This window comes from Meriones unguiculatus, chromosome 5 (genome assembly GCF_030254825.1).
Source record: "Meriones unguiculatus strain TT.TT164.6M chromosome 5, Bangor_MerUng_6.1, whole genome shotgun sequence".
NCBI lineage: Eukaryota > Metazoa > Chordata > Mammalia > Rodentia > Muridae > Meriones > Meriones unguiculatus.
In genome coordinates, this window is record NC_083353.1 from 51,829,298 (window position 1) to 51,852,328 (window position 23,031).

At 53.3% G+C, this 23,031-nt stretch overlaps 1 protein-coding gene across 3 annotated transcripts; it reads left to right on the forward strand.

Annotated features, from left to right (window-relative positions):
- The first annotated feature begins 8,335 nt into the window (after positions 1 to 8,335).
- Klf15 (KLF transcription factor 15) lies at positions 8,336 to 20,373 on the forward strand. 3 transcript variants are annotated; one of them, XM_021639270.2, is made up of 3 exons: positions 8,336 to 8,494; positions 12,141 to 13,244; positions 19,390 to 20,373. In XM_021639270.2, the coding sequence occupies exons 2-3, from the start codon at positions 12,166 to 12,168 to the stop codon at positions 19,556 to 19,558; spliced, it is 1,248 nt and encodes a 415-aa protein (XP_021494945.1). In that variant the 5' UTR covers positions 8,336 to 8,494; positions 12,141 to 12,165; the 3' UTR covers positions 19,559 to 20,373. The 3 variants fall into 3 exon arrangements, with proteins under 3 accessions (XP_021494945.1, XP_060239728.1, XP_021494944.1); XM_060383745.1 differs by lacking the exon at positions 8,336 to 8,494 and adding an exon at positions 9,511 to 10,024; XM_021639269.2 differs by lacking the exon at positions 8,336 to 8,494 and adding an exon at positions 10,076 to 11,186.
- The last annotated feature ends 2,658 nt before the right edge of the window (positions 20,374 to 23,031 follow it).

Sequence of the window (23,031 nt, forward strand, 5' to 3'; positions counted from 1 at the left end):
TACACCTGCTGACATCACCCCGTACCTGATAAGTGTATAATTTACCGCATGCCAAGTAAAAATAAAATACATGCATAAAAAACAATATTAACAAATAAGTTAATGAATCTACTCTAAGCAACTAGACTAGGATTTATTGTAAAGATTTGTTTTGATTTTAAATGTAGGAGTATTTTGCCTGCATGTATGTCTGTGCACAATGTCCTCAGAGGCTGTAAGTGACCATCGGATCCCCTGGAACCAGAGTTACAGATGGTGGGGAGACTCCTGTGGGTGCTGGGAATTGAACCCAGGTTCTCTGCAAAAACAGCCAGTGTTTACCATTGAGGCATCTCTCTCCAGCCCTTCCCCATGCTTTTAATTAAAAAAAAAAAAAGACTCCAAAGCTGTGCTCTGCCACCAAAATGTGCCTCTTTTCTTCTCTTTTCTGTCTCTGTAGCAAGAAAGCTTAACAGTGGTGTGACCATCCACATTTCCTTTTCTTTTCATACTTGTTTTTGTTTTCTGACATTTTGAGCAATTAAAAAAAAGTGTGTGTGTGTGTGTGTGTGTGTGTGTGTGTGTGTGTATTTTTAAGACAGATCTCTTGACAAAGCCCAGGCTGGCCTCTCATTGATCCTCCTTCCTCAGGATTTTTAGGTGTGTGGTACCAGGCTGGGCAACATTTACTTTTACACTCACAAAAGATGCTATTTTAATATAACATACTAAGTGACACAATTTAAAAACACAGTAAAACCGTTTGATTACAAAAGTAACGCATATCCATTGTAGAAAAATCTAGAAATGTGACTATAGGGTAGAGCGATGACTCACACTCCCAGAACTCCACGTAAATATTGCTTAAAGTAGCTAATACTCCTGTTACTGTCGCATTTTTTCTTTGTTTTTTGTTTGTTTGTTTGTTTCCTTTAGGTAGGACTGTGTAGTTTGGTGCCACAGTTCTTTGCCTTCCTTTCTCTCCCCGGCTCCCTTCTTTTCCTCTCAGCCCTGGCCGGCCTTGCGCTCACAGCAATCTTCCTCCCACCTGCTGAGATTACAGACAGGAACACCCAGGCTAGGTTTACGTTTTTTTTTTTTTTTCCACTTTAAGCTTCATAAATAGTCTTTTTAATTTTTGAATTAAGTTGACACGTGAGGATTGTGGCAGCCACATGAGTGATGAGGCCTGGATTCCACCCACAGTGCTTTGAAACAAACAACCAGTTTGATGTGACAAACATTCTGCTGCACAGATGGGCCATAGCCGATGGTAAGGGGTTTTGGTGTTGTTTGGTTGAGGGTTTTTTTGTTGTTGTTGTTGTTGATTTTGGTTTTTTATTTCATTTTTGATGAGCTTCCGATCTTTCTCTCTTGGTGGGAAAAGCGTGCTTGCTGGAAATCTGACAGAACACCTGGTCATTTCTTTGAGTTGGTTCTGGAGTGTAGACGTGTGGCAGCTTCACACACAGCATGGATGGGTTGTGGAGACTCGGGCTGGTTTAACCTCTTCCTGGCATCATATTAAAAGAGCGAGTTAGAGAAAGAGTGGCTTGCTTCATGTTTCTTTGACCAGGAATGAGGTTAAAATCTCTCTGCTGGAGGAAAGACCCCTAGGGTCCCCTCCTCAAAGTACCAGAACAGGACCACACCGGTTCTTTCCCCAAAGAGATAAACAACACTGCCCCTCCTTCTTAAGGTCCCAACAACAAACTGAGGTGTGATGGCACCAAAGTCCACTCTGGGGAACGGAAGAGTTTATTTGGCTCACTTACAGAGTATGGCTGAGCAGCTGCAGGCAGAATCACGAGTGACCTTAAAGCAGCTGTACTTTCAAGGTGTCTATTAGGCGTATGCAATGCTAAAGGTCTGCGTCCATCAGCCCATCAGGGAGGATAATTCCCCACCGGCTGTGTAGGTAGAGACCCTCCCCCAGTCCTTCCCCACCTTTATACTCCAGCCCCTCCCCCAGCCACTGGCTGGGAGGTGTGGCTGGCTACTCAGGCAAGGGTCCCATGACCCTCTGCCCTCCTCCTGTGAGACAACAGCGGCATAACAAGCTCCTCTGTGGTGATCTTTTGCAAGCTGGTGTAGCGGATTTGATGAAGCTGGCTCTGCTAGGTTTACAGAACAGGCAGCCTAGACGCCATGGGTGGGGACTTCAGCCTGAAGCTGGCCTGACACATGTCAAGTCTCACTTCAGTCAGGCAGGAGACTCGCTGTCACTGAAGCCCGTGCGATGGGGCTCAGGAGGGCCTCGGGCTGAGGCCTGGAGGCGGCATTTGGGTCCATCTTCACTTCTGACCATGACTTCAGCTCCTTCCCAGTAGGTCATGCAGGCTTGGGCTCAGGATTCTTCTCCTGTCACCTCCATGTCATTGCTCTGTGAGTCCTCAGGCAGATCCAGAGTTTTCATGGTGCTGTCACACTTTACCTAGATGGCAATTTGCTCCTGTCTGATGGCACCAACTCCTCCTACAGACTCTTATGCCCATAGGATGGCACCAACCTCCTAGACACAATGGGTGGGAGAAGTGAGGGAGAACTTGTCGAGCACTTGGACCAAGCTGGCATATAGGACACACGTGTGTTGGCTCTTGGTCCTCTGCCTGGCATATGATGAGCACTCAGGAGAGGGACCTCCTATGTCAGCTGGGGGTTCATATAAGCTTCTCAGAACTCCGACAATGACCTCAGGGCGTGTTGTCTGCCTCCCACCTCCTACCTGCCCCTGCCAGCACAGCTCAGTGACCTACACAGCTCCATCCTCTCCCCTCTCCAGAGTGGAAGATAAAGAGGGTTTCTACCGCTGCAGGGCATTCAACTGCATTGCAGTCCATCCCGCAAGGCTGGGCTGTGAGATGAGCGGGAAACAGACCTGGCCCCTCGTGTGTAGACGCTCCTCACAGGATCTCCTCCTGACAGACTCATAAGTAGAAAATGCATTGAAAACACCTGATCTGTGGAGCAGCCTCACAGAGGCACAGTACCCTGTACACAGCACCTGTAACCCTGCACATAGCACCCTGCGTGGATCACCCTTTGTATAGGACCCTGCATAGACCACCTTGCATAAATCACCCCACACACAGCACCTTGCATAAAGTACCCTGCCTAAAACACCTGCACCTAGCCCCCTGTACTCACAGACTGTGGCAAGCATTTGACTAGGGGCTGTGGTCACTGCCGCGCCAGACTACAGTTCAGTAACCTGGGAAAAGGTCCAAACTAAAAGCTCTGTGTGGTGCCACTCAAGCCATCCCAAGCTAAGCAGCCCGAGTCAAATCCCTAAGCTCCAGTAGCTACTGGTAGCCATCAGCATTTTTCGGGTGACAGGTCTGGACCATGGGTAAAGGAGCACCACTCGCAACAGACTCAAAGTAATGTTGGCTTAAACATCAGTGTCTCTGTCACTCTCTCTACTGGAGCCCACCTGGTGAGGGCGTAGATGTCCCATGGGGGGCTTTCTGGGGTCTTCTAACCTGGCCTGTCTTCCCCAGACAATGGCCTTGTCTGCCTGGCCCAGGACGGTTCTCCCTGGCTCTACACTGGGAAGAAGCACTTCTGCAGGGCCCTCTGGCCAGCTAGGGGGAATGGAGAGACACTGTCTTATGTGGAGCAATTCTGTTGAAAACTAGAATTCTGAGAAAAGGGGAATACGCAGGACAGGCAATGCTCCCTACGGGAGACAAGCACTCATTAATGAACACATTAATTAACGGACCATCACAAACCTCTAGAAATGCTCAGAAAGAGAGGCACTGGCTAAAAAGGAGGTTGGGGCTCTGACTTAAGGGATGTAGCGGTAACCGGGAAGAGGAAGCAGAGGTGCAAAGAGCCTGTGGTCAACGGAAGTGGAACACACTCCAGCCTTTTAAGGAGCCTTCTGCAGAGAACGTGGGCTCAATTCTCAGCACCCACATGGAGGCTCCCAACCATCTGTAACTCCATTCTCATGGGATCTGATGCCCACATACAGCCTCTGTGGGCGCTTCGTGCACCTGGCACATAGACATATGTGCAGGCGAAACACCTGAACATGTAAAATAAAAATAAATTTTTACAATAAATATGAGTGTAGTTGCCTATAGAAGTAGATCCGTTAACTTATTGGCAAACCTACTCTTAGTACATATGTGATTTTTACTTGAAGTGATAATTATGCAATTATCAAGTACAAGATGATGTCAGCAGGTATATGCAGATAAGTGAAACATGACCTCAGATAGCTGATTGTTTGGTTTTTGTTTTTGTTTATTTGTTTATTTGATTGTTTGTTTTCCAAGACAGGGTTTCTCCGTGTTTATCCTGGAACTCACTTTGTACACCAGGCTCGCCTCGAACTCACAGAGATCCACCTGCTTCTGTCTCTTGAGTGCTAGGATCAAAGGTGTGAGCCACCACTCCCAGCCCACCTACTGCTTATCAGATCTCTGTGCACAAGACAGTTGAAGTAAGTCCCTGACACTGGCTTACAGGAAGGAGACATAGTCCAGAGTCAGAAACTTCTGCTTAGTTCCAGGCACTTTTCTCAAGTTTGCTTTGTAATTCACTCGATCCTGAGCAAGCCACAGAGTGGCTCCCTGCATTGTTCTGTCTTCCGAGGCAGATGTCCCCGGAAAAGGGCTTGTGGAGATTTACAGGAGCAGTGTCTGGGAGAGGAACTGTAGCAGAGACAGCCCTAGGCCGGGATGGAGGTCTGGTAGACAGGAACAGCTCCAACTACACTCTGGAGACTGTTGGGCAGGGAGCCCCAGCACTACAGCGCCATCAGCTGTGTGAGATTTCTGCACCCAGCAAGAACCGCCAGGCAGCCGCTGGGAAGCCAGGAGAGCCATGCAAGGGAAGCTGTGTGTGAGCCAGAGGTGAGGTCTCCTGAGGCTCTGATTGGTAATGCTTCGCCAGCCTTCTGCTCCACGGCCTAGACGCTTCAGGAGCATCCTCATGTTCAGATAGGAGTGGAGGAATGGAGGGGACACAGCTTGACTGGAATCACACACCCAAGGCCCAGAGCAGGGTTTGAAACAACGCAGGCTACCCAGACCCTTGTTTCGCCATCTGTACCAACTGCCCTCTTTGAGGTGGGGGGGGGGCAAGTGAGAGCAAGAGGCCACCTGGCGAGGATGCAACTGTGCACAGCCTTGAACACCAAGGTGACTTGAACTGGGGCTTGTTTTGTTGGCTGCAGGCCAAGAGCTTCCAGCCAGCAGGACCCTTGGGCTGCCGAACCGTGTGGGCCCTGTGAGGTGGGGGCTGGCAGTGTGTGCTGTGGCTTCAGCTTCTCTTGGGTAACTGGACTGGGGTTACTGAAAATGGCTCTGGGTAGGCAGCTCTAGGACCACTGTTTACCCAAGGAGGGAAGTCTCAGGATGCCTTCCCTGTGATGGCTCATCCTGGACTTGCATCATCATGCTTGTTCATGCTGTATCTAGCTGCCAGGGAAGCAGGCATCCCACACAAGACAAGCGCCTGGCCAGCACCTCTCCACCCCCGGAGACTCTTGCTGAGCCCACCTGTATTGCTTCAGAGTCTGCCTCTGCAGGAAGAAGCTAGCTGAGAAGCCAGCAGGATGGGGCCTCATTGTCAGCAGTTGGTGTGCTGCAGGTTTTGGTGAGCAGCTGGAGCTCGGGGCATGTGCATGGGAGATGAGATGAAGCTCACTCAGTTAACTGAGAATGTCAGTCCAAGGTGCACAATCTTTATTATCTGTATGTGTGTGTACACGTGTGCTGGGCTGGGAGGTCAAACCCAGCATACATGTGGTGCACATACAGAAACACTCATGCACATAAATAGATATAAATCTTTTTTAAAAACTTAAGCTTAAAAAAATGAGAACACAGTTGGGCCTGGTGATGCAAACATGTGATTTGAGCACTCTGGGAGGCTGAGCTAGGAGGATTGTGTGTTCAAGACCAGCCTAGGAGCCATAGCAATACTTTGTTTCAAACAACAAACAAACACACAAACAAAAAACCCTACAAATTTGCAGAAAGATAAATCTAAAGATGGAGGCTCTGCACTGTGATGGACATTTAGAGGTACCTACGCTGAGGTGGGAGCTAAAACTGGCATGGGCTTGACTGCTGTCTGAGGATGGATGAATTATCAGGCCCTGCTGGCGACGGAGGCAAGTAGGAGCACAGTAGATATGAAGGCAAACTCTGGAAGGCTCTGAGGGAGGTATATATATACACACACATCTATACATCTATACATATGTATACATGTACATATGTATACATGTACATATGTGTATATATACATATTCATATATCTTACAAGAAAATTGTTCTCGTTTCCCCAGGGACCAACTATCCCCTGTTTAGGGTAAGTCCCTGAAACCCTATTTAATTCCTTTTCTGTTTTGTGGTGTGAGCTTGCATGTTTGTATGTGGGCGCACACATCACATACAGACATGCACATGTAGAGGCCTGAAGCTGACGTTGGTGGCTTTCTCCACCTCTGTTATCTTCATGGAGGCAGGGTCCCTCTCAAACCCTGGAGTTCACTGACTGCAGCTTGCCCAGCAGCCAGCTTGCACTAGGGATCTGCTTCTGCTCCCTGTGTCCTAAAATTACAGGCAGCATCAAGACCTGCCTGGCTTTTCTAGGCGCCAGGGAGGCAAACTCTGGTCCATAGAAACTTCCCTCCATGCCACTTACGTTCTCTGTAGGAGACAAGAGTGCACAGAAATGAAAGTCTTTAATAAATTAGAAGACAGTGAGTATCCAGAACTGTTCAACTGGATAGAAAAATAGGGAAAAGAAGGGCACAGGGCAAATTCAGGCTCCCTTGAAGGTACCACTTCAGTAAAACCTGAAGGAGGGAACCACATGAGTGAAGGGAACAGCATGTGTAAAGGTCCGAGCTTGTGCCTCGCAAGTTGGAGGCCAGGGGGATCTGAGCAAGGAGAAGAGGTCATGGAATGAAAGGGAGCCAAAAGAGGCTAAAGAAAGCAGAGAAAACTTGGGTTATATATATTTCCTGTGAGGGAACTGGCAGCCCCGGGAAGGTTCTGAAGCAAGGATGCCTAATCTGACTCAGGTTTAGGCAGGATGCTAGGCCATGAGCTTCGAGACAGCTGGAGCATCTTCCCTGTGGGTGGAGGAGGCTGCTCAGCTACACCTTTGCATTCAAGCTTCTGACCTTTGGCTGCACTTCTCTCCAAGGGGTGGGAGATATTGGACAGAGTGTGAGGAATGCAGAGCCCAGCTTAGGCAGAGCTGTGGAGAAGTGTGCTGGCCCAGACTGACCCTGCCCTGCCCTGCCCTGACAAGATGGGATCAATCGGCTTTACCAACTAGCCAACTCCACCTTCTCTGCTTGCTACAGAATACCGCAGGCTACAGAATACCGCAGCTGCACGGTGGGTACCGTTCTATGATCAGAAAGTTGACGACGGTTTGAGCTAAGGATGGGTTCCCTCAGTGCTCTGGCTAAGACTCTGTTTAACTTCTGGGTCCTGGGCATTGCCCTGGAGAGTCCTCAGATCCTTAATGCAGGGGTCCTAGACTTGCTGGCTACAAATCTTGGCTTCAGCAGGGACTATTGTGAGGAGCAGAGGGAAAGGCTGGCCGCTTCTCAGTGCCAAGTAGGAAGTGCCAGGAAGAAAGGTCTGTCCAAATGTCCTCGGTGTCTGTAAGAAGTCCCCTAGGCAGACGGACCTGGTTGTGCCTGGCTGGGAAGAACCTGGTCCGTGTGGCTAGGAAGGCCCATGCTCTCTCTCAGCCAGCCGTAGAGCCAGGTGTAGTGTGAGCTAAAGGACACAGCAGGGAACCCAGCACCCCCTCCTCACGTGCTTTCTTGTGCATCGCCATCGGTGCAAAAGCGGTCCAGGCTGGCTGGGGACTGAAATCTGAAATTCCCTCTGCAGATCGGAAGCCCCCTGCAGTCTTTGGGGAGGCGTCTGCGATGTCACGGGCTCACGGTGGTGGTCGACAAGCCTCCGCAGACAGTCGCGGAGGCCAAGGGCAGCTCAGCGAGCGCGCATTCCCGTGGGTAACCATGACCGCTGGCGAAAAGACCAGACGTATTTTTACAATCGGTCCCTTTAGACACGGTCCCCTACTCGATCGGCCTTGATCGGAATGCGGAGGGGGCTGCCGGGGACAGTTCCGCTCGCGAGGCCCCACGTGGTCCGCGCTTCGGGACTGTGCGTGCTTCCTGTGGATCCCTGAGCCCATCTCACGTGCGCACCGGAGAACCGAGCGCGAGTCCACGCAGAGACCCAGGAGCGCGTGGGCAGCGGGAGGGCGCGGCAGGGGCGGGGCGGGGCGCGTGACGCTCAGGCGCCAGCCAATGGGGCGCGTGCCCGAGGCCGAGCCTCCTGCGAGCCTTCGCGGCGCCCGCGGCGTCACGTGAGCGGCCGGAGAGCGCGGAGAGCGGCGGGCGAGCGCCGAGCGCCTAGCTCGGCCGCGGAGAGTGCGGGCTGCGGCCAGGAGCGCTAGACGCGCGGCCGCACACGGAGCCGGGCCGCACGCGCGAGGCCGCGCCAGGCTACGCCGAGTCCAGGTGGGAGACGCGCGAGGGGCCGCGGCCGCGTGGGTCCGGACGCCCGGGGGACCGCGGGCCGTCCCCTGCGGCGCTCTGTCCTACCCGCGCGCCGGGACCCGGGAAATGCGGGAACCCCGGTGTGTGTGAGCGCGCGGGGCCGTGGAGGGCGAGCCCCGCGTGTGCAGCCCCCGGCCGGGGAGCCCACTCGCGTCCGTGGCACTCCTGGATCTGCGCTCCCATATGGCGGCGCCTGGCAGGGCCTGGAGACCGAGGGGCGGAGAGGTTACTGTCGGTCACCGCAGCGGTGGCCTAAAGAGGGGAAGCGGAGGAAGACACTGGGCGGAGGGTAAGGTGCTCTCCGAAGCTGTGTGCAGGAGCCCGGGCCGCCTCCTTCCCGACGTACTTCACACCCACCGGTGGGCACCCACGCGCGGGCACCTGGCGGACACCCGCACGGCTGCACTGCGCCCAGCACACGCAGTCACACGGCACAAACTCACACCCATTTGCGCGCACCCGCAGCGTTCCTGCGCTTATGCTCCGTCTCCCCACGCAGAGTCCTCAGGCCCCTTTGACTAAACGTTAAGGGAGAGACGGCTGAGGGTAGCAGCCACGGGGCAGGGCAGGCCACTCCTCTTGGAAACCTTCTCGGCTGGAGTGCACGGGGGCTGTTTTCTCCCACGGTGTGGGAAGGTAATCCCAAATGTTTGAGCCTTTCGATTGTTCCCCCCCCCCGACCTTGGGGAACCCCCCCGTCGCCCTACAGGTGCGAGGATAGCAGTAACTTTGGGGCCTTCGTACTCCTCGGGGAGGAGACTCTTATTTTGAAGAACGGCCCCCATTCGCCACCCCCGTGATTTGCACGCTGACCCAATGGCTAGCTAGCCCTTGGCCGGCTCTCCGCTTGTTATCAATTACATGTTGTTCCTACAGCCGCTGTGTCCCCGGGAGGATAAACAGCAGGCCTGGCCGGCTGAGGGAGGGGGCGGAGTCCAGCGGCCTGCCGGGGACGGTGCCCAGAACAGGGTGCCCCCTCCCCCTGCACGCAGCCTGCGCCTCTGGCGGCGCCACGTGCTGCTGTTTTTCAGGGACCGGCTTGCCCGTTGGCACTCGGGCTTTCAGCCCCGGGTCCAGAAAGTCCTGGGTCCCCTGGACCCCTCAGGACCTCAGTGTCCCCGGGGTTGCTCAGCACTGTTTTAAGGTCCTGTTGACTGGCTGGGGCCACTCCTGTGTTTGCTCTACTCCCGGGTTCTGGAACCGTTCAGCAAAGGCTAGCTTCTGACTCTGAAGCTAACCCCGTAGTGAACAGTCAGAACTGCTTGTGCAAAGCGTGCAAGACGGTTCTCACAGCGGTGCCTGCTGTGCAAAGCGTGCAAGACGGTTCTCACAGCGGTGCCTGCTGTGAAGGCTAAAATCATGCGTGGTTTGTCCAGGGGCGAGTGACTTCTAGTTGAAATCTAGATAATGCACTCCTACCTGGAACGCTAGGCGAGGCAGGACTTCCACAGAGGGGACACTGGAGCCACAGCTCAGGCTCCGTTAGCGCAGGTAAGCCAGGTCTGGGGCGTTGGAGTCGCAGCATGTGTGTGGGCAGGGACCTGCAGTAATCTGATACATGTTTGGCCGAGGGGCTTCCTTCCTTGTTCCATTTTGCCATCATCCTTTTGTACCTGCTCTCCCTCTCCCTCCTTCCAGTGGGCTCTCATCGTAGCTGCCTTTGAACTCACGATCCTCTGGCTTCAGCCTCCTGAGTGCTGAGATTATAGGCATGAGCACTGTGCCCACCCAGCACGGCTGTTTGTTTTTATGTCAGACCTTGTTTTCCAGCCTTTTAAGAAGAAGCTTTGATACCACCATGATCACCCTTGGAAGCAGCATGGTTGCCCAGGGTTGTGGTGTGTCCAGCTGTGGTCACATTTCATTTTGGGAGATTTTAGGTCCTGTTTTGGGTCCTGGGACACCCTTGTGCCCTGCGTTTGGGTGACTGTTGAGACCCTGCTAACTGGTCAGTATACATGAGCTCAGCTACACACAGCCAAGGTGTGTGCTAAGAGGGTGGCAGGTAGGTTAGGAAAGTGGAGTGTGGGCTCTGCCTAGCCCCTTTCCCCCTTTACGTTGTCTGGCACTCTATTCCTCCCCAGCCCCTGCTTAGGTAAAGTGTGTGAATTTTGGAACGTATTTCCAGTTTTAAATCCTTAGCTGAGCATTTAAACTCAGATGGCCTCTTGGCAAGAGTATCCTGGGGCTCAGATCTTGCCTCTATTCTCTGGAGCAAGAGAGAAACTTAGGGAGTATCAAAGCAAAGAACTGTTGGGGAAACTGAGGCACGAGGGAGCTTGACGACTGGCTTCTTGGCTGCTGGGTAATACCAGGTGCCAGGCGGTGGAATGGACCTAAAGATAGATGGACAGGGTAAGTGTGCAGAGTCTGAGCATTTCCCTTCATCACTCTTGATAATCAGACAGCCATGGTCACTGGGCGGGGACAAAGGTCCAGAGAGGTGGCCCCATCACAGGCAGATACTGTTGACTCTTCTTGGACGCCAGACCGATTATGGCCTTTGGCTTCAGAGGACACAGCTCTCCTCTCTCCTTCCTAGCAACATTCTCTGAGCCCCTCTTGGGTACCTGGTGTGGTGCTGAGTTCTGGGGACCCAGGAGAGTGTGCTGCCAGGAGGGGACACAGGCATCTGCTGAGCCTTCCCACGTCGGTGAGTGTTGCAGACAGGAGAGCTGGGGTGGGGGCCAGAACAGGAGGCTCTGCTCCCACACATTGGCCAAGGGCAAATGTCATCCATCCCCCTATCCTGCCCAATGGTTGTGAGGTCCACAGAAGTTACCCACAGGCTGGGCTCTCAGACCTTCTGTGGATTCGTGGCTACCAGGGGCTGGACCTTGTTCATCATGGCAGGAAAGTATTAGGTGTCATGGAGGGAGCGCTTTGCTCAAGTATGCCTTCCCTTGACCAGTCGTGGAGTCTCGACTGTCTTTGAACTAGACTGTGGAGATTTGTGGGGAAACACCATGAAGGCATGCAGGCACTTAATGGCCTCTAATCTTTTTTCCAAACCATAGCTACCAGGTGAAAGCACAGGCAGCCCAGATAATGTGTGCCCATCCACTTCTGGGAACATTGTGCTTGCATTCACGGCAGTTCAGTTTTGAACATCTGAAGTGAACATCCAGCAAGCAGCCTGTGTTTTTATTTGCTCAATCTGGAAACCCTACAGAAGCCCCAGTAGCATGGGCTCAGAGTGCAAATGGCCTCTTTCCTTCCCACCCCCTCTCTGAGTCGGCACAGGGAGTAGAGTTTAGGGTCTTTCCACTTGCAGGGCCTCCCCACCCTGGCCTCCTTTCCCATAGACTCAGCTGTTCAGCACAGACAAGAGCATTCCTTGTCTTATTCTTTTCCAGGATCATTCTGGAAAATGTTTGAAACCAGAAGTGCCCCGGGTTGTGCAACGGGCCTGGAGAGGGCTCTTTTGCAAACAGGGTGATGCAATTTTTGAAAACACACTCGCCAGCCCCGTTCTCTCATGGGATGGAGGCAGGATCTGGACATTTGGCCACAGGAGGCCTTGGGCAGGCAGCCGAGGGTGGGGGCTGCAAGGCACCAGTGAGCATTTGGTCCTTCTAACCTGCCCTCCCTTGTTCCCTCTTTGCAGCCATCACAGGCTCAGCCAGGCCAGCATGGTGGACCACTTGCTTCCAGTGGACGAGACCTTCTCGTCACCGAAATGCCCAGTGGGTTACCTCGGTGATAGGCTGGCCAGCCGACGGCCATACCACATGCTACCCTCACCCATCTCTGAGGATGACAGTGATGTCTCCAGCCCCTGCTCCTGTGCCAGTCCTGACTCCCAAGCCTTCTGTTCCTGCTACAGTGCAGGTACGGGCCCTGAGGCCCAGGACAGCATCTTGGATTTCCTCCTGTCTCAGGCCACACTGAGCAGTGGTGGTGGCAGCGGGGGCGTTGGAGATAGTGGTGGCCCTGTGACCTGGGGCTCATGGAGGAGGGCCTCTGTGCCTGTGAAGGGGGAACATTTCTGCTTTCCTGAGTTTCTGTCAGGAGACCCCGATGATGTCTCCAGGCCCTTCCAGCCTACCCTGGAGGAGATTGAAGAATTCTTGGAAGAGAACATGGAGGCTGAGGTCAAGGAGGCCCCAGAGAACAGCAGCAGGGACCTGGAGCCCAGTGGCCAGCTCTCAGCTGGGCCACACCGGAGCCACCTCCATCCAGAGTCTGGTGGGAGAGAGCGCTGTACCCCACCATCAGGTGGCACCGCTGAGGGTGGTGCCCAAGGTACTGGTGAGGGGCCGGCACGTGACGGCCCCATGCCCGTGCTGCTGCAAATCCAGCCTGTTGCTGTGAAGCAGGAGGCAGGCACCGGGCCGGCCTCCCCAGGGCAGGCCCCAGAGAGCGTCAAGGTCGCCCAGCTCCTGGTCAACATCCAGGGGCAGACCTTTGCACTCCTGCCTCAAGTGATACCGTCCTCCAACTTGAACCTGCCTTCCAAGTTTGTGCGCATCGCGCCCGTGCCCATTGCCGCCAAACCTATCGGCTCGGGGTCCCTAGGACCCGGGCCCAACGGCCTGCTTGTGGGCCAGAAGTTCCCCAAGAACCCAGCAGCAGAACTTCTCAAAATGCACAAATGCACTTTCCCAGGCTGCAGCAAGATGTACACCAAGAGCAGCCACCTCAAGGCCCACCTGCGCCGGCACACAGGCGAAAAGCCCTTTGCCTGCACCTGGCCGGGCTGCGGCTGGAGGTCAGTATTTGTGGACAGGCTGGGCAGCAAGCAAGTGGGCTCATCTGTGTTCACCTGGGTGTGTGGCCAAGGACCCTTTCTCCGTTAGATACAGTGGCTTAGGAAAGGAGCAAGGGATGGGCAGGGGGCAGGGGCACAGGTATTGGAGACTTCCTTGTCCCACCTGGTGACTAAAGCCGGAAGCCACCTGGTGTCTGATTTCTTTAAAGACCAGGTAAGTCTTGCTGGGGCTTGTGCTGTGTGAGGTGAAAGATAAGGGGCTGGACTGAAGCAGAAGGAAACTCAGCTAAGGGGTAACTGAGTTTGGTGACACATAGGCCACAAGCCAGAGGCCTATCCAGGCCTTACAGCACCTTGGGGTAAGTAAGTACCACCATCACACCCATGACATTTCTAGTGAGGTACATGGAAACTCTGACTGGCTACGAACCACCCAGGCTAAGCACTCTGTGAGTGGGATGTGAACCCCAAGACTTGAACTAGAAAATGTCACTTCCCCCCAGCCAGGGGATGAAAACTGCTCTCAAGTGTGGGCTAAGCTTTGCCTTGTTCCTTCCTGGGGACCAGGAGGTGTGTTTGGGAAGAAAGAGAGAATAAGCACGAGGAAGGACAGATGGCCGATGGCTGCGATATGGGGTCAAAGGTGACAGAATCTTTCAGACCTCTGCTCCAGACAACAGGGTGCCCAGCTTCTAGAAAGCTGAGGCAAGGAGCCTCAGTTGCACAGATATGGTGGCAAGGACCATGGAACCCTGCAGTCACCCTTCCCAGGCCCTGGCGGCTGCTCATTGTCTTCAGGAGGCTGGTGGCCCACAGAAGCTCACATGTACAGGGTGCTGCAGCAAGGTAGAGGGTGCTGTGGCCTTGGGGATAGGGTGTGTGCTAGCAGAGTGGTTCACGCATGCATGTGTGTGTGTGTGTGTGTGTGATGTGGTACATCTGTGCACAGGGCTGACAGCTGGACCACCTGAATCAATGGCCGCTGTGTATGGGCACACCTGCCTATGTGCTGTGTGAGCATATGTGTCTTGCACCTGGTGTGGTGTTGGCACTCTCTGGGACTGTTCGTGGGAAAGCCGCTGAATGGCAGTCCTGATTGCATGGGTTTGCTTGCCCTATCACTGTACCCTGACTGGTGCTGCCCATTTGAGTGGCATCTCCAGAAGGTAAGAGGCCAGGTGGGGGCTACAGGCTGTGAGACGTGGTCAAGGGCTGGGAGGTAGTCATTGACCACCACACAGTTGCTCCAGGAAGCACAAGGTGTCTAAGGAAAGGCCTTGGCTCTGCGCCTAAGCCTTGCATCGGCCTCATTGTCCAGGCAGAGCCCGCTGGGCAAGACTGGGGACATGGTGTCATGTCAGGGTCCCTGTGTAGCATCTGCCTCAGGAAACAGCTGCTAGTATGAGTGTGTGAGATCCTCAGGATAGTCTTGGGTATCAGAAGCCTAGGGGTTGTGAATAGAAGGTTCGCAAATTTCCTGCATGTGGACACTCTTTCATCCAGAGGCAGTGGGGTTGACAGCAATCCCTGGCTGCATTAGGTGGGAGGATGGACCCCCTCACACCACACCACACACACACACACACACACACACACAATCTTGATCTGGACAGGAAGGAATTTGATGACAATGAAGATGGTGGTGGAAACATGTCACGTTGTGCTGGAATGATCCCAAGCTTCGGAGCCTCCCCACCAACCCCCTTCCCTTGTGTACGCCCTTCTGTGGGGGCTCCTCACTCCCTGAGACGGATCTGGCCTTTAAATGCAGAGAACACTCTGGAGTGTTTGAATTCCAGTGCAGCCTCTTGCTCTGGCCCACAGCCTCCCCAGTGTGCTCCCTGGCCTTGCCTCATTCTCAAGCTAGGTCATCCACGACACCCTCCCCTCTGTGTCCCTGACTACCCTCATGAGCCCAGGGATGCTTGTGGTATCCCAGCCTTTGCTATGCACCCCCAATACTGGCCTTAGCTCCTCGAGTCCTCACAACAGCTCTACAAGCACATGCGGTAACCCACACTCTACAGAGGGAATTTGAGGTACAGAACAATCATTTGTCACAGGGATATAGCTAATGAGTGTGGTTTTGGGGTTGGGATGCATCCCCATGAGTGCCACACCCCACTGATTCTTTGAGAGTACAGCCGGGTATGGAAGTGGCCATAGTGTATGCTGTGCTTCTTCGTGTGTGTGTGTGTGTGTGTGTGTGTGTGTGTGGTGTGTTCTCTTCTGTTCAGGTAAATATGCACATGAAGGCCAGACGTGCTTGTCATGTGTCTTCCTCAGTAGCTCTCCAACTTGCTTTTAGAGACAGGGTCTCAGTGAACCTAGAGCTCATGGGTTGGCTAAGCTGGCTAGCCAGTGAGCTCCAGTCTGTCTCCGCCCTGCCAGCATCGGTATCCCAGTCACACCTATGTTCGGTTTTTATGTGAGTGCCAGTGATCTGAACTCGGGTCCTCAGGTGTGTGTGGCAAGCACTTTACCAAATGGGCCACGTTGTTAGCCCCTAAGCTGTGCTTTGCCTATTGTGCTCCTGGCTGTGGCAAAGGAGAGGGCAGCAGCAAGTGTGGTGGTAACAGGCCTGTTGAGGCATGTAGTTAGTTCTGTTAGCTCTTATAGTAAGATTTGAAGTGGGCCCAGATGAGGAAATAGAGCAGTTAAGCACATTTTCTGTGGTCATACAACATTGGCAGAACTACTGGGCTGTGGTGGCGCACACCTTTCATCCCAGCACCGGAAGGCAGAGGCAGGAGGATCTCTTGAGTTTGAGACCTTCCTGGTACAGAGTGAGTTCCAGGACAGCCAGGGCTACATAGGGAAATCCACTCTAAAAAAAAAAAAAAAAAAAAAAAAAAAACCCAAAACTGGCAGGCGGGAGTCTAATAGCTGTTTGCTCCCTCACCCGTCCTAGACCCAGAATGCTTCTCCACACTCCTGCACACCTCCCTGAGGAGAGCTTGTAGTAAGCAGAGGCCCCTCCTCCACCTGCAGCTGGGCCTAGTCAGCCCAGCATGTTCTATGCTTCCCATCTGGCTCTGGTGCTGGCACTAGGCCCCAAGTTCCAAAACTTGCCCTATCCCCTGACCTGGCCCCACTCCTCAGCCCAGAAACCCCACACACAGCTGAAGTGGCACCTGTCCCAGTCCAAAGCCCACTGCCTTCTGCTTGTGCAGCCAGGATTCCCTGTGTCTCTCCCTGTTGGGACATGGCTTTGCATGCAGGAGGGACTAAAGCCAGCCTGCCTGCTCTGGTCTAACCATCTGGGAAGTGGCTGTTTGCCGCCTTCCTAGAAGTTTCCTCTCCTCACTCGCAGACACAGGCTTCCTTTGTTCCCCGCACTGGAACATCCTGTTCCAGAGTGGCCAAGCCACTCCTTCCAGAAAGAATCTCGCTGGGCCATAGCTAAAGTGAATATTAATAGCAGTCAGCAGCCTGTGTGGCATGCACTGCTGATGTCCACGGTGGACACAGGAGGCCCAGAGAGAGACAGTGGAGTTCGAAGCCACTGTTGGAGGAGGTGGGCATATGATTCAAACTTAGTAGTGTGGTCAGGCCAGCTCTCAGCCCTCATCGCTGCTGCCCAGAAGCAGGGATGTGTCCTCTCTCCTTGTGGTTAGCTCCATGTACCGTCTACAGGTTGTGCACTGCACACTCAGCCTCAGAGCCTACAGCTTCAGAGATTTGACTGTTGACAGTGGCTTTCTGACAGATGGCAACTCGTATCTCATACAAGTTTCATGCTGTCACTACTGGTGGCTCTTCCTCTGACCTGTGACCCAATAGCAGGAGTCAGGAGCCTGCCCCACAGATGCCAGGCACCAGGCCTTTACTGTGTACCAGGCAGGTCCTGTGCTGTACTCCTGAATTCAATAGAAGCTCCCAGAAGCTCCCAGTTCTTAAACAGTTGCCACAAATGGAGCCTCATTGTCTGTCACACTCCCCTGAAATAGGGCTCTCATCCTTGCTCTTCCAAGGTAGGGAAACTGAGGTATAACAAGCTTGGCAACTTACCCAGACCAATCCCAAGGCTGTGTCCTGCCTGGCCAAGATCTCTCATCTCTTGCTCCATTGCTGCCTCAGGCTTCTCCTTAGGCTGTTATCAAAGGATGTGACCCAGTGAGGTGTGTGTGTGAGGGGGCTTATCTTCAGCTCAGTTACAAGGACAGTCCTGTCCTTAGGTACCAAGAGGCTGTGGCAACAGAGAGGGGCCCTGGAATGAGGACAGCTTGTTCTCTGGCATAAATGCCTCTCAGCTGCCTATCCCTCTCAGGGTGTCATATAACAAGAGGATTGCTACTCAGTTCCCTGGAAGGCAAGCAGGAAGTAGGAGAGGAAACTGAGGCCCTGGATGCTCAGAACCGGTGGGGACTGCCAAGCCTGTTCTTTCTTGAGAGAGATGTGTGTCCAACTCCTGCTGGGGAAACGTGACTATGGCACAGGGTCCTGGTAACAGCCCTACCAAGCCAGGCAGAAGAAGCTGAGAGGCTAGAGCAGACAGGCCAGGAAAGGAGGCTTTGTTCTGGCCTCGGGTGTTCTGTGAATTCCATCTAGTTGGATGGTCCTGTGAGACACCTGATGCCTGGGTCATGGTTTCAGGCAGCTCCACCTGCACTGCCAGCAGCACAGGAGATTGAGGTCCGTGGTGTCATGAGCCCTGCCTGTGTTCAATGCCACTGTTCCCCTTGTGTTTCCCAGGCTGAAGTCAACAGGGCCCACTACAGAGTCAGAGTTGAGATGGCTGTAGCCCCTGACAACAAAGTGTGATCTATCTGCTGTCCACCTATTCTCCATGACCAAGTGGCCCCTTGTGGAAATGGAGTGCCAGGGCTAGGGCTCATGTGTGTCCCGGGAGTACATGCAATGAACAGTGTGTGCCAATCCTTTCTCATCCTGGGGTACCTGCTGAAGACCCCTGTTTAAGTGTAGCTCCTGAGCACAGAGAACCAAAAGTACACCCTCCTTCCTGGAGCTAACACTGTCTAGGGACAGCTGAGCATCATAATGTTGAAACTTAACTTAAAAAAATACCGTGGGGCTGAAGGAGTGGCACAGTGGTAGGACACTTGTCTAGCATGTCCAAGCTTTGATTCCCCAACACACACAAAAGGAAAGATAGTAAAGTGGGGGACAGTGCTGTGAGAGTCAAGGAGACGACGCAGGCTCTTGAGGAAGTGACACTTGGGCTAAACTCTGAGGGAAGGGCAGAAGAGAACAAGGAGAGAAGAGGGTGGAGGAGATGGATGTGCAAGTGTCTTGCAGCAGAAAGAATGGAGAAAAAGTCTGAACAGGTGGGGCACAGAGGAACCAAATTTGTAGTTGTGGTGTAGTGAGGTCCTAGGATCCTGCTGCTGAACAGGAGCCGAATGGAGAGCCTCAGATCCCCAAGCTATCGCCAAGCAGCCTGGGCATCTTGGCTTGGCTCAGGTTCCTGCCTGTGCTGTGGGAGGCTGTTCCTTGGCCTGCAGTGGCTGAGCGAGGGATGTTCCAGGAAGCCATTTAAACGCTTAGGAATACCATGCCGGTGAATTTGGAGGCATCTCAGAAGGCCCCATGCCCAGATCTGTAGGGTGCAATAGACAGGCAGTCACAAGTCTAAGATCCTTCCCTGTTGTAACTGAAACATGAACCAGGCACTCCTGTGGTCTGAGGAGTCTGCTTCCCTTGCTGGGCCTATGTCACAGAGCCTTCAGGGATGTATCTGTGGCCCCTACTGCAGGGGAAGGTGAGGACAGTGGACTAAACACTGTTGACCTGCTCTCTGCCAGTGCAGGAGTGATCCCATGCCCAAGGACTTGGAAACTGATTTGACTGGGGGAGAAGTGAGTCCCAGGTGTCTAACAGCCTTAGGCCCCTTCCCATGAGAAACAGTAGCCAGATACCATGGGAAGCAGGCTCTGGCCAGGAGAACAAACCTGTGTGCCTCGTGGCTTTTGACTCCTGCCCTCCGGGAGGTCTCGGGGACATCGAAACTTGCCAGGAACTTCTTGGATGGCTGCAGAGGTGGTCTAACAGCTTAAGATTCAGCCTGGCTTAGCTTGGCTCGCTGTGCCCTCCCCGTGTCTCCACCGGTGCTGGGGAGGCAGCTTTGAAGTCACTTGTGGTAGCAGTGCCCACGCTGGCCTGCCTGACCCGCCGTGTCCCACAGGTTTTCCCGCTCAGATGAGCTGTCACGGCACCGGCGATCTCACTCGGGTGTGAAGCCGTACCAGTGTCCCGTGTGCGAGAAGAAGTTCGCGAGGAGTGACCACCTCTCCAAACACATCAAGGTGCATCGCTTCCCACGGAGCAGCCGCGCAGTACGCGCCATCAACTGAGCGCAGTGGCTGCCCCTCCCCTCCCACAGCCCTACGTTTTGTTTTTAAATGCAATAACTTATTGCCTCCTTCAGAAGGATGTGACATATTACCAGCCTCCCTTCTGAATCTTAGGAGGTGTGACCCAGAGCTGCCATGGCTGCCTTTCTGGGGAGGACCTAGAGTCCCCAAGATCCCTGGGGGCTGGTTCCCTGGTGGCCCAGGTGGCCTAGGTGGCCCAGGCAGGCCTGTGCCCTGTGCCTTTGTGCCTTCCTGCCAGCTGGAAGCAGTGTTTGGGGGCCCCTTGCCCTCCTCCCATTGGGCTCCCTACCTGGGCCAGAGCCAACCTTATTGCTGGGGAAGAAGTGTTTTGGCTGTGTTGAAATAGTGATTCCCAGAGGAAGCTGTTCTGGGAAAAAGGAAGTAGGTCAAAAGCGCAGCGCCATATGCAAGAGGCCTTTGAGGGTCCAGGAGGATGGCCACCCTCACTCTAGGCCATAATGCATGTGCTTAAATGCAAGACAAATGGAGCCACATCCATCTATACCCAGCCCGGGTCACCTCCTCCAGACACCAGCCTCCCTGTTGTGGTAGGGGAAGGGAACTGGCCTGAGGGATGGAAAGCAACTAGCTAGCGCCTCCTAGTCTGACTTAGATTTGCATTCCTCATCAGGCCTAGAAATTAGTACCAATTGAACTAGCTTGTTTTTGACAGGTCTATTTCACATCCTATGAATGTATGTAAATAAACTGTACATAGGTACGCATCTACATAAAATATCTTTTAATAACATGTTGACATTTGTGTAAATTTGAAATTAAAAAAATTCTATAAAGTTGGTGTACATATGTTACAATTATGTATATTTTCTTTGGTCCTTCATAAGAATATATTTACTTTGCCAATAAAAAGAGAAAAAAAAAAGAAGAAGAAGAACTCAACCATTCTTTGGCCCTGTGTTCCTCCACTGGCCTGGGACATGGAGCTGGTTCTGGGGCTCTGCTCTCTCCAGATTCCTCTCTTGAGCCCATGTTCTGGTGTCGCCTGTAGAAAGGGTCTCAGGCCACAAGTCATTGCCATTTGAGACCTTTGCTGGGCACTTCTGTGTGCTGAGGCTATCTATCATCATATGTTCTATTGGCCCTCCCCAGGAACGTGGCTGGCTGGTTCCTCCCTGCACAGTGACTTTGACATCTTAGGAGTCTTCTCCAGGCAGGGGGTGGGCTTAGGTCACTTCTTTGCCTCCCCAACCCCCTGGGGTTCTTGGGGTTTCTGCCATCGGGTTCTGCTATCAGTTTTGGATTCGGGCACATGCCTTCTACAGACTGGGTTCTAGGATCAATAGTAGCAGACCACAGGGGAAGCTGTGAGCTCATATCAGGGAGGCGCCCGGGGCTCGACACCTCAGCAAATCGGCTGGTGTGAGGTGCGCAGCAGGAAGACCCTTACTGGTTCACCTATGCACAATGTACGCTGGAAACATTCTGTTGACCTCACTAAAATAGGTGGGTGCTGGCTGGGCAAAGGTTTCCCAGGAACCCCTCAGAGATCTGGAGCCAGCTGGCAGGTAGGTTTCCAGCAGAGGTACGCCCATATCGTGTGGTGTGAAGCTGTGTGTCCCAGAATGAAGAGGCCACTATCCTGGCTGGCTTGGGGTAGCCCTGCTAATCTGTCCTGCCCAGAGAAAGCTGGCAGCCATTGAGAATTCATATATGACCAGTACATCTGATCAGAGAATGGACATCCCATCTGACCTGCTTGTGACCTCTGTCCTTTGCCTGTGACCACATGTACCTTCTGAGGACAAACAGGCCCTGAGGAAATGAGACATTGATTTCCAGCTGTGTAAGCGTAATTTCTCTTCATCTTTAAACAATCAATGCAACTACAGATACAAGGAACATTGAAGGGACAGAGGAGGTCTGTTTATGGTCACGCTGGTGGCACAGTGGAAAGGAACACACCCATCTCCACACGCACCATGGCTGAGGATGGAGGGACATGCTCTTCCCCCCTCGTCAGCTCACCACCAACAGCCTGGTTATTCCACTTGGCTGTGAGCCATCTTGGGGCAAAGAGGTAGGTAGGCGGTCTAAGTCAGCATGGGCTCCCAGGATCCTCCCCTCCTACATCCTCACCCCTGCACTGCAGGGGAGGCAGGGGAGGGTACAGCAAGACACAGGGAGAGGGTTTAGGGTTACTGCATTCTCCCTCATGCAACGTCTCAGTGCTGCTGCTTTGGGTGGATTTCTGCTAGTTCAGATTAAAGCTGGACCTTGCACAACAGGATGGTGGGAAAGTCCCTGGGAGCACGATGGTCAGTGGTAAGTGTCTCAGCAGAGCAGAGTCTGGGAGACTGGGACCAGGAGAGCATGACAGTGGCGTAGCCTGCCTGCACCATGCCCTTCTGTCCTCAGTGTTCTCAGTGGTCAGAAGAGGAGACAGAGACCTGTGGACCTGCAATTGTTTGTGGTAGGGGAGGACTCTGGAAGATTATGAAACAGGAAAAATGACCCAAATCTCCCCAAAGGTCCTCGGTTCAGAGCAGAGCACCGTGAAATACTAGTAACTTGCTTTTAATGTTAATGATAAGCAATCCTTTAAAAAAAAAAAGTTTTTATTTTAAATTACTCCAGCTGGGGGCCAGAGTAATTTGACTCCCCAACTGACAGCTGTCACACCTTTTCCTGGTGTTAGGCCGCCTTAAGTGGTGGACTTCCAGTTGCGGTGGATTGCCAGTTGCTGATTGCCCTCATGGTAGCCGGCTGCTTTGAAGCCTCCGGGATGTCTTGGGGAACTGCACTGTGATCAGCTGTTGGCTGCGGAACGGTGGTGCTGGCTCCTGAGGCACATCCCAGCCAGGGGTGGTTTCAAACGACTTGCCCATCTCTAGCCTCTCTGAACTCTAGATGACCTTGTAACCATTTCCACCCACACCAGAGCTGAGCCTTTCCTTGGTGGGCTCGGGCTAAGGGCTGTGATGCAGTTGGTGCAAACGCAGCTCATTTGCATGGAGCTTTGTTTCTGATTGGTGCCGGCAGCCTTGCCACACCCCCTTTCTGGATATATAGGTCTGCCTTCAGGCTGCATTCTTGAGTCAGCTGAGAGGCTGTGCGGAACTTGTGACTGAAACCAGCGAGAGACTAGTCCAGACCTGCAAGAGACAATAAAGCAGAGCAAGTAGAGAGACTAGAGGCTCTGAAGCCTCAAGAAGCAGGGTCCCCCCAGCCTTTGAAAGCTCTGAGAGTAACAAGGTTACCACAGCTACGCAGAGCTGGACTGTTGGGCTTGTTAAAGCCCAAGGCAATGAGCCTCTAGCCTGAGCACCTGGAGCCCCGAGTCTCTGGCTTCTACACCTCCCCTCCATCCCAACTTGCTTTGTAGCTCAGACTGGCTTCGAACTTGCCATCCTCCTGCCTCAGCCTCCCGAGTGCTGGAATAAAAGGTGCATAGCAATACTACTGGCTTTCTACTTAATGAATTCTTCCCCATG

What these genes read in the sequence shown, in the direction of transcription:
- Klf15 (XM_021639270.2), top strand. Translation starts at nt 12,166, where the DNA reads ATGGTGGACCACTTGCTTCCAGTGGACGAGACCTTCTCGTCACCGAAA. An exon ending in TGGCCGGGCTGCGGCTGGAG is followed by an intron (nt 13,245 to 19,389) that starts GTCAGTATTTGT and finishes CGTGTCCCACAG; the next exon opens with GTTTTCCCGCTCAGATGAGC.